We start from the raw sequence: 11,637 nt of genomic DNA on the forward strand, positions 1-11,637 counted from the left end.
CAATTACCTTCAAACTAGAAATTAAGATAGATGATTTTCAAAATCAATAATGGAAGCCAAAAAAATATCTTCAATAGGTTGAGCCCAGCCGGCGTGGCTCAGTGACTGAGCATCGAACTATGAACCAGGAGGTCACAGTTTGATTCCGTGTCAGGGCACATGCCTGGGTTGGGGTCTCGATCACCAGTGGGGGCATGCAGGAGGCAGCCGATCAATGATTCTCTCTCATCATTGATGTTTCTTTCTCCCTCTCCCTTCTTCTCTGAAATCAATAAAAATATTTTTTTAAATGTTGAAAATATAATTAACCAACCTAGAATTCTAAACCTAGGAAAATTATTTTTAAAAGAGGGCAAACAGAAATAAGTTTTCCACCCAGCAAACACACATTAAAGGAATTTTTTTTAATCCTCACCTGAGAATATTTTCCCATTGATTTATAGAGAGAGTGGAAAGGAGGGAGGGAGAAGGGGGGGGAGAGAGGGAGAGAGGAAGGGGGGGGGGGGAGAGAGAGAGAGAGAGAGAGAGAGAGAGAGAGAGAGAGAGAGAAACATCGATGTGAGAGAGGCACATGGATTGGTTGCCTCTGGCACCTGCCAGACTAGGGCAGAAACAGAACCTGCAACCCAAGTATGTGCCCTTGATTAGGAATCGAACCGGAGGCATTTCGGTGCTAAAGGAAAAATTTTTAATGTATTTTAAACATATGTGACTCTAGGCACAGAAGAAAGAATGAGCAAATAAAATGTTAAATAGATGGGCAAAGCTAGACAAATACTGGCCCTTGTATATCAGGGAGAGGGTTAATTTTAAACATTGGTAAGAATTCATGTTACAACTACTAAAGGATCCATTATGATAACAGAAACTTAGTAACTAACCTTCAAAGTAGTAAAAAAGGTTATACAAAAAATAATCAAGAGTCCAAGAAAGAAAAAACAAAGGAAATCCAAGTATCAGTAATCATGAAAAAAGGGGAATGAACTACATGTTCTAGTTAAAAGACTAAGACTGGCAGACTAAATTACAAATGAAATCCAGCTCTATAATATGCACAAATGACATCTGAGACATGATGTATAGAAACACTAGAAGAATGAAAAATACTATAAAAGCATTATCAAGAGAAAGATGGTGTGGCTATAAATATAGACAAAAATAGCCTTTTAGGCAAAAACATTATAGAGAAGGTCACTACATGATATTGAGAATAATAAGTTAATTCCCCAGCCTCAAAGTACTTAAAGCAAGCACTGAAAAACATTATAATAGTGGCAGGTTTTAACAAACTTCTCAGTAATAGATCAAGCAGATCAGAAAATGAAGGACGATATGAACATAAAAAGCTTAATCTAACAACCCCTATGTTTCTTTCAAACATATACATAACCGTTTTAAAAATCTGTCATATGTTAAACCAGTGATGGGCAACCTTTTGAGGTTGGTGTGTCAAACTTCGCCAAAAAACTGAGCATAACTTGAGTAGTATGTCACTTTGAGGAAAAAACTAACTCCAAGACTCTAGTTGCAAATGTTTCATCCTCAGGAGCAGCAAATGTTTCATCCTCGGCATGCGGCCGCGTGTCATCAGAAATGGCTACACATGTCAGTGCTGACACGCGTGTCATAGGTTCGCCATCACTGTGTTAAACAATAAAGAAAGTCTATACAAGTATTTTCAAAAGACTGGTATTATACACTGAGTGGCCAGATTATTATGATCTCTGAACACATAACAATCTGGCCACTCAGTGTGTGTGTGTGTGTGTGTGTGTGTGTGTGTGTGTGTGTGTATTAGAGGCCCAGTGCATGAATTCATGTGTGTGTGTGTGTGTGTGTGTATGAGGCCCGGTGCATGAATTCATGCACGGGTGGGGTCCAGTCAGCCTGGCCAGGGGAGGGGACATGGGCGGTTGGCTGGCCTGCCTGCTGGTCGAACTCCTGGTCAAGGGGACAATTTGCATATTAGCCTTTTATTATATAGGATATACACTGAGTGGCCAGATTATTATGCGTTCAGAGATCATAATAATCTGGCCAATCAGTGTATAGATCTCATTCTCTGACAATGTAATTAAGTTAGAAATCAGTAACAAAAATACAGCTAGAAAACCTACGTTTGGAAGTTAAGCACTTTCAAATAGCCTACAGGTTAAAGAAAAAGAATTTTTTAATATTTACAACTGAATTTTAAAAATTTACACATTACAAACCGAGATGTAACTAAAGTAGAAATTTCATAGCCCAAAAGGATCTTAACAGGAGAGAGGCTAAAAACTAAGAAATTTTAAAAGCTATAGACTTACTTCTGGGGAAATTTTTTTAAAGGGGAGAGTTCATTTTATCACTGCTATACATAATTTTTAAAAAGGTAAAAGAGGCCCTAGCCCAGTGGTCGGCAAACTCATTAGTCAACAGAGCCAAATATCAACAGTACAACGATTGAAATTTCTTTTGAGAGCCAAATTTTTTAAGCTTAAACTTCTTCTAACGCCACTTCTTCAAAATAGACTCGCCCAGGCCATGGTATTTTGTGGAAGAGCCACACTCAAGGGGCCAAAGAGCCACATGTGGTTCGCGAGCCGCAGTTTGCCAACCACGGCCCTAGCGGGTTTGGCTCAGTGGATAAAGCGTCGTCCTGTGGACTGAAGGGTCCAGGTTCAATTCCGATTAAGGGTACATGCTTAGGTTGTGGGCTCGATCCCCAGTAAGGGGGCGTGCAGAAGGCAGCTGATCAATGATTCTCATCATTGATGTTTCTATCTCTCTCTCTCCCTCTCCCTTCCTCTCTGAAATCAATAAAAATATATTTAAAAAAAAAAAAAAGGTAAGCAAGTCCTAGATGGTTTGGCTCAGTGGATAGAGCATCGGCCTGCAGACCAAAAGGTCCCAGGTTTGGTTCTGGTCAAGGGCACGTACCTTGGTTGCAGGCTCCTCTCTGGCCTGGGCCCAGGCCCTGGCAGGGCCGGTTCAGGAGGCAACCAATTGATGTATTTCTCTCACATGGATGTTTCTCTCTGGCTTCCCTTCTCTCTTCCACTCTCCCTAAAAAATAAATCAATGGAAAAAATATCCTCAGGTGAGGATTAACAAAAAAAAATTAAGAAATTAAAATAAATAAGGTAAGGGATTCTTAAGAATAAAATTTTAAAATATTTTTTAATTGATTTCAGAGAGAAAGAAAGAGGGGGAGAGAGAAACATCAATTATAAGAATCATTGATTGGCTGCCTCCTGCATGCCCCACACTGGGGATTGAGCCTGCAACCCGGGCAGTGCCCCGACCAGGAATTAACTGTGACCTCCTGGTTCATGGGTCGACACTCAACCACTGAGCCACACCAGCCAGGCATCTTAAGAAAAACTGTCTGTTTTGTTAATCCTCATCCAAGGATATTTTTCTATTGATTTTTAGGGAGAGTAGAAGAGGGAAAGATAGAGAGAAACATTGATGTGAGAGAAACACATCAATTGTTTGCCTCTTGCACACACCCCAATCAGGACCCGTGCTGGGGAGGAGCCTGCAACCAAGGTACGTGCTCTTGACTGGAATCGAACCCAGGACCCTTTGGTCCTCAGGCCAAACTGAGCCATTAAGCCAAATTGGCTAGGACAAGAATAATTTTTAATAAACTTTTACAACTTACAGGAAATGGACACATTACTAGAGAAACAGTTTATGTAAACTGCCTTAACCAGAAATAGAAAGAAATAGAACAGTCACAAAAGAAAAAAAAACACACACGAACAAAAAGAAATAGAACAGTCAGAGGTTTAAAACCTTCCCAGAAAAAACTCCATCCAGTTCCAGACACTTTAACCAGCAAGATTTATCAAATATCCCAGCAATGATTCCAATCTTGAACTATTCCAGAAAATAAAAAAAGGAAACCACTCCCCAACTCATTTTGAGCATCACAACCTTCTACTAAAACTTGGCAAGCAAAAGATAGGTAAAAAATTAAAGGCTTTGAACCCAGATGAAAAATTCTAAACAAAGCATTAGCAAACCTTTATTTATGAAGCTTTTAAATTGTCCGAAATGCAAGAACTCAAATGCCCCTCACTAGTAAATGGATAAACAAACTGTAGCATAGCCATACAATAGAACACTCAGCAATAAAAAATAACAAACTGCTATTATATACAACCACATGGATGAATCTCAAATACACTATGCCGAGTGAAAGTAGCTAGAAGCAACCTAGGTGTGTACCCTGGCCAGAAATTGAATCCTCAACCTTTTGGTATATGAGACAATGCTTCAACCAACTGAGCCACCCAACCAGAGCTACATGACACTCTTGAAAAAGCACAACTATAAGGACAGTAAAGAGATCAGCAGTTACTAGGTGGGCTAAGGATTTGGGAATTTAGGGACTGACTACAAAGTGGCATGGAGAAATTGGTAGGGGTTAATGGAACTGTTCCATATCTTAACTGGAGGGTGGTGGTGGTGGTTACCCAACTGCCTGCATTCAAAAAACTACATACGTAAAAAAAGATAAATTTTACTGTATATAAATTATACATTTATAAAAGGAAAAATTAACAAACCAAATCCATGATGTATAAAAATGATATATCAATGAACTAGCTGGATTATCTCAACTACACAAGGGTAGTTTAACACTACAAAATCAATTAACATAATCCACTACACTAATAAATTTAAGAAATATTAGATGCATGTTCTTCTCAATAATTAAGAAAAAAGATTTGATAAGCTTCAACATCTATTTCATGATGAAAATCTCAAATAAGCAATAGGGGAAAGGGAAAAAAAACAACTTCCTTTATCCCACAAGGGATAGTACCTACAAAAATTTAAACATGTTTAATGGCAAATGTCAAAAGCATTCCCTTTAAGTTTGGGAACAAAGGTGCCCACTATTACTTATACTAAAAATTGAGTTTTTAAAAAGTTAGAATGAAATAAACGCCATCATTCAATGATATGACTGTCTATGTAGAAAGTGCAAAAATAATTCACAGATAAATTATTAGAATCATATCAATGAAGCATGGCACCAAAATAGGTAGTTAGGTACCCCTTTAGAAATAGAAGAATCTTATACTTAATTGTTTAATTCCATTACCTTGACTGGATTCAGTAGCGTCAGATTTCAGGGAAAGTTGTTTTGTTCCATCTTTAACTTTTTTCAACCGGTTCTTATCTCCTGGTAAAGTCAATTTTTGCCTGAGTGGTTTTAATTCAAATGCCTGGAAAGTTTTGACCTGTGTTTTCTCCTCAGGAGCTAATTCTTTACTTGAGTCCTTTATAATACTGACATTTTCAGTGCTTGTTTGGTCCTCAGAGTTCAATGTTTTTGGATCTTCCTGCACATTCTCTTCTTTGCTACTCAAAGCTAGTTTTTCATCCTTATTGATGCATTCTAGTTCCAACTGTATTTGCTTATACTTCAAAAGTAAATCTTCAAAAGTTTCTTCCCCACAGTTTTCACTTTTTGATGAATAATTTTTTCTTGATGGAGATCTTCCAAAACATTTGGCTGAACAGCATATTAAGGAAACCAGTTTCCAAAAATTTTCCAGTTAATTTAACAAAAACACATTAAGTTATAGATGAGTTGTCTCCCTTTTTCAAGATGAAGTGATATTTTTAAATTACTAAATTCCACTTTAATACATACGCTGCTAATGCCCACCTTCATTCTGTGCCCATATTTCAAATTTAACAAATATCCATATAAATAGTCCACTTACAAAATCACTAGTGTCAATTATTACCCATAGTATCCACAGGTATTCCATCTGGTTGGGTTATAACATCCTTCTTTCTGTAGGTATCAGGAAAGCCCATAATGAGCTGATGTTAAGATTCCTTTCTGAAGCAAGAGGGGAGAAACTGAATGGTTTGTCACAGATGTGGATAATTTACATTTCAGATAATCAGGAGGAAAGTTTCTTCTTTTTAATTAGTTTCTTCCCATGTCTCAATTTTTTAAAAATAGAGTTAAAAAATGAACACTGACAAGACTGATTTATGAATAAGAAACATTTGCTTAAAAACCTAATAATACATAACAATCTTAGAGCTCATCAACTACACTAACATCTAACACATGCATAAACTAAGACAATGAAGGCAGTTCTATGATAAAAAATAAAACTCTTAAATAGTATCAAAAAGTATCTTCTAAACATTTTCCCCTAAACATAAGGATACCTAAACCAATTATTTTAGTTATTTTCTTCTCTAACATAGTGATAAACACAGTATAACTTCTTTCTTGGAAATGGCTACAAAATTCCAAACTATAATTTTTATTCAAAATAATTCATACACATGAGAATTGTTACACCTCCCTTTTCTAGCCTACAAATTAACAAGAGAAAAGTATTTAATGTGATTTTAATACAATGTCATTTACAGATCATTTGAATTGGCTAGAACAGGGGTCCTCAAACTTTTTAAACAGGGGGCCAGTTCACTGTCCCTCAGACCGTTGGAGGGCCGGACTATAGTTTAAAAAAAAACTATGAACAAATTCCTATGCACACTGCACATATCTTATTTTGAAGTAAAAAAACAAAACGGCAAAAACACCCGCATGTGGCCCGCGGGCCGTAGTTTGAGGACGCCTGGGCTAGAATATAGCATTACAGTTACCAAATGTTTCTTCTCCGTTTAATAACTTATACGACAAGCAACTTGCAAAGACTTTAAACTTCCCTAATGACCAATTCAAGACTGGGAATCAACACCAAATATTGTAGAAACTAAACAAGAATTACAACTGAAAATCTTAATGGTTCTAGCAAAACTGTTTTGGTAAATATTTTTCTCTGATCTCTCCTCTTCAGAGCCACGTTTCTTGAAAGAACACTAGTGTCTCATTACCTGTCTTATACACTCTTCAACCCAATGGCATCTGGCTTCTGCGGGCCGAGTTTATCCACCATGTTTTCAAACACTTTTTACCTGACCGCTCTGTAGTGGTTCTGTAAACCACTTCTCTCTTGGCTTCCATACTTCATTCTCCACTTGTTTCCCTACATTTTTCCCCCCTTTGTTTTCTTAACTCCAGTAATGGTGCTCTCAATTATATAGCCTCTCTTTTTATTTTGAGCATTCTAATGCACTCCCATAGTTTTACATACTATGAGAAGCTTGGGCTGGATATTTGTAGTTCTTCCACAAGCCATCCCCCATACTGCTGCTAGACTAATCTAGAATATAAATCTGGTCAGATCTCTTCCTTTTTGTATCTCACCAAAAACAGACTCCAAAATCCTTATAATGGCATATAATGCCTTCATTTGACCTGTACTTCCTTTTCCAATCTCATCTTTCCCCTGTTCATCACAATTTATGCATAGCTTTGTGTCTAGGTTTTCTGTTCTTCAAATTGACCCCAATTCAAATGTCACCTATTTGAAGCCAGAAAATTATTTGCTACCCCACCGTTATGTGTTATGTATTTTTTGTACATAAATTCTGTAATTAACTGCATTTACATCTCACTTTTCAATGGAGCTATCTAAAGGCACAACTCCAGTAATTAAAAAAATAGTAATGACATAATGTTGGAAACATTTGTAAAAGGAAGATTCAATACACTTAATAAGAAATAAAGTAACTAAAGGACAGAAAAATGAGGAAATGTGAGTTATGATTTTAACTGACTAATCCTCAAGGCTAAATGAAATCTTATTTTTTTATTTTTATTTATTTTAGAGAATGGAAGGGGGTCAGGGGAGAGGAAGAAACATTAATTTGTTGTTCCACTTATGTAGGCATTCATTGGTTGCTTCTTTTATGTGCACTAACTGGGGATCTAACCCATAACCCTGGCGTTGATGACAATGCTCTAACCAACTGAACTACCCAGCAGGGCTGAAATCTACTTCTGTCTATGCAGGACAGCTAAAAACAAACACTTAAAGGATTTAATTTTAAGCTGGCCAGGATGCAATTTCTAGCTGAAACCTGGTTTTAAAAACAAGCTACCTGTCAACCTTTACAACTACAGGTGAAAACAGAATGACTTTCTACTGATGAGAGACACTGGCCTAATATTTTAGCTCTCTTCAGATTTGAAGGTTTAAAACAGTAGTCACCCAAAGGAGACATTTGCTAAGACTAAGTGTCTATCACTAAGAAAAATTTAAAATGAATGACAATGCCCTGGCCGGTGATGCTCAGCTGATTGGAGCATCATCCCGTAGTCTGGAAGGTGGCGAGTTTGATTCCCCGTCACATCGATGTTCCTCTCTCCCTCTCCCCATCTCTCAAATCAATTAAGAATGAAAATAAGTACTGGCCCTGGCTGGTGTGGCTTAGTTGGTTGGGCATCATCCCATGCACCAAGAGGTGTGGGGCTCCATTCCCAGTCAGGGCACATGCCTGGGTTTCCAGCTCCATCCCCAGTAGGGGGGAGTTCAGGAAGCAGCTGAATGATGTTTCTCTCACATTGATGTTTCTCTCTCCCCACTCCCTTCCTCTCCCTCCCTCTCTCTCTCATCAATTTTGAAATATTTTTAAAAAGACAGTAAGTACTGCAGTAGGATTTGGTTTATTCTACTTCTTTTAAGCTACATCTAGCATACCTTAATCATTACAAAGAAAGAAGTTAAAAAAAAAAAACAAACACCACCAACCACCTGTACTCATGCTGCTTCACTTCTGGATTATGGAAATGAGCCACAGAAAAACACTTATTCTTTCTGAATGCAAAATTTGTAAAATAAAAATGTCATTATTATAACCAACAATGGAAATATGAATTAAACTCAGTACAATCTTGGTCTTAAAGAAATCTGAATGGGGTGGGGGGGGGTAGGTGAAGGGGTTAAGGGGAGATGACTGGGGGGGAAAGGGGACATCTAATACTTTCTACAATAAAGATAATTCTTTTAAAAATAAAGAAATTTGAATAAATAAAATTTCACATTACAAATTTTGTTTGCTCATGTTATACAAAAGTGGCTGGGAACTGTTTTTCTTCACAAATCCTTAAAAGAATATCACCTCTAGGATAGAGTAATGATACTTCACGAGAAAAGCAATTAGCAGAGGATCAAAACAAGCATCCTTTTCTTAAATGCAGCATCTGTGAAAAGAAAAACATCAAGACAGCTCATTTCTAGAAAGTTAATAGAGAAATCAGACTGGTTATCTTCCTGTACTTTTTTTTACAACTTCATATGCCTGTTTATTAATAAAAACATATGAACTTAATTAATAAAGGTATATGGCAGAGGCCGAATTGATATTAAATGAGTGGACAGAAGGAAGGCAAAGGAAGGAGGTAGGGAAACCCCACTCATCACCACCCCCTTTTCTACAGAATAATTTAAGAATAAACTTTTGAGTTCCCATAACCCTTTTTATGTACCTCAATTTGAACTTTTTATGTTAAACTAATTATTTAACTCTGTCTCTCCAACACAAATTACACATTTCATTTTTTCTATTCTTAAAAAATACATACCAGTATATGTGCTTAAATACCTTTCTGTTTTTAGATTCAGAATTGACAATGAGCAAATCCTTAGTTAATAAATATCTCAGGCAGGGATTTTAACTTTTTTGAAAAACATCCTCTGTCACTTTAAAAGTTAAATACCTACATGATTTTCTCTGAAATAATCCTGGAATGTTCCTAACTCAAATTTTGGTTGCCAAAATAAGTTTTTACAAGGCACTAGCACCAGAAGCTAGCTATTTACCTAAGCCTACATTTCTTGTCCCCTTTGTATCTTGAAATCTAAAAAAGACCATATGGCTCTAATATAAAAATAATGTTGAGTGCCTTCCAAACAAATGTCATTATATGTAAGTTTCATATATAATAACTATACTAACAAAATCATTATACCATGGGAATTGCAACCAATAATAAAGGTGCCAAGTAAACTACTTTTATGTAGTTATCATGGAATAAGCAAGACATAGTTCTACCAACCCATCACAAAATAGCAAAACTTCAGGTGACTCAGTATAAATATTGTGTAGACTCAGGAATGCTAAAGATAACGAAGAATAAGGTTAGAGGAAACAAAAATCGGGTATTTTGCTTCTCAACCTCTCCACATCTCCACCCTCCCATACATCCCTATGGCTTCCCATATGTTAAAATTAAAATGCTGTTAAGTTTATCCTTCTCTTTCTGACCCAAATCTGTCAGCACTAGGAATTATAAAACGTCAAAAAGTAAACGTAAGAAATAGATAAGTAGGTAAAGTTTTCCAAGAAGATATAGGAATTTAAATCCTCTGAATTAACATAGTTGGTGAAGATAATATATGGTCTTTTGTCCCCACTTTAAAAGACACCAATATATAAGAATAAATCAAGAAAGGTAAAAACAAAATCACAAACAAAAACGGTAAGATTATGCAGAATGAAACTTCATAATTTACAATATCAAAGTGTAATACGATTTTTAAAAAAACAAAACACTATTCCCCAAATTGTTTGTCTATTTATTTTTCTCTCCCTCTAACAATCCAAGGTAACCTCACGTATAAAGTTTCTGTACCAGCAAAGACAAATGCGAATACAACGTGGGCTTCTGAGGTACTGTTACAAATCTGATTTTAGACTGTTAGATTCCACTAGCTTGGCCCCAAACAATGACTCGGTAATGTTAAAAAGCAATATACCCAATAAAGCAATCTTTAAAAACACTAGAGCATGACACATGGGGATTACCAAAGAACAACTTACTTGAAGTAACAAATAAGCGGCTCTGACGGTTCAGTGAAGTTACTCATCTCACAGACCTAGTAATGACGCTAAAGGGAAACTTTAGTGACACACCCAGGGCCGACCGCCACGTTAAGGATACAACTCTTCCGAGGCGGAGAGGGCTCCCGCCAGCTCTGACCGCCGTTGAATCCGGATCCCGGTCCTCCACCCAGAGGTGGTCTGCCCCCCGGCTTGCCTCCTCGGTCACCCCCTCCACGACCCCGACTCCAGCGACTCCCACCCCGATAAGGCCGGCCTCGAAAGCGGAAACGGTCCAAAGCGATGTGGCTCCGTTCCCAGAAGGACGGCCGAGGGCTGCTCTCGGACAGCGAGCTCGAAGGCATCCGCACGGAGGGCTGGTGAGAACGGAACGACTCTTTGGGTCGGTAGCTGCTGTGTCCCCTGAGGTGGCCCCGATCCGACGCGTGCCGCGAGCGTGAGAAATTCCTCAGCTGCTGCTGCGAAGAGGACGATGACGACGAGGAGCCACCACCTCCGCCGGATCCACCGCCCCGGGCCGGGTGAGGAGGCCTCCGCCGCGGATACGGTAACAACCCGCAGCCGCTGCTGCTGCTGCTGCTCCGGCTCCGTATCTGGCTATTATCGTCATCGCTGATCTCCCCATCTTCTAGCTCCCCTTCTTCCTTGGGCGAGAGGCCACTGGAGGCTGGGGCCGGAGGATCTGCGGTCGCCATCCCGAGAGCAGCGCCTGCCGCACAACCTGAGTCCTGCGTCCGGGGAACCGCCCGACAAACCTTCCTCCTCGGCCCCTTCTTTCCTAACGGACCCGGTCGGTGCGGCCTTACCCTACTCGGACACCTAGCGGGCTGTGCTCCCCAACTTCCCGGCACCCCAGCTCGCTCTCTCGCCGGACCGTCGCAACCCAGTTCCCTACCCTAGCGCCCCCTTGCTCCTCCGCGA

The 11,637-nt window shown here is 38.8% G+C and overlaps 1 protein-coding gene across 3 annotated transcripts in view; it reads right to left on the reverse strand.

Moving 5' to 3' along the window:
* Positions 1-11,636, reverse strand: part of ZFC3H1 (zinc finger C3H1-type containing) — a 64,250-nt gene extending 52,614 nt beyond the window's left edge. For 2 of the 3 annotated variants that reach the window (XM_079773643.1, XM_079773642.1), the window contains exons 1-2: positions 10,817-11,636; positions 5,099-5,512 (exon numbers count right to left, since the gene is read on the reverse strand). In XM_079773643.1, the coding sequence (XP_079629769.1) occupies positions 5,099-5,512; positions 10,817-11,411 (1,009 nt within the window). In that variant the 5' untranslated portion in view covers positions 11,412-11,636. The remainder of the gene's footprint in view (positions 1-5,098; positions 5,513-10,816) is intronic. The other variant, XM_079773644.1, reaches the window with a different exon arrangement.
* Position 11,637: the final 1 nt, after the last annotated feature.

Source organism: Cnephaeus nilssonii (genome assembly GCF_951640355.1).
Source record: "Cnephaeus nilssonii genome assembly, chromosome: 6".
Taxonomy (NCBI): domain Eukaryota; kingdom Metazoa; phylum Chordata; class Mammalia; order Chiroptera; family Vespertilionidae; genus Cnephaeus; species Cnephaeus nilssonii.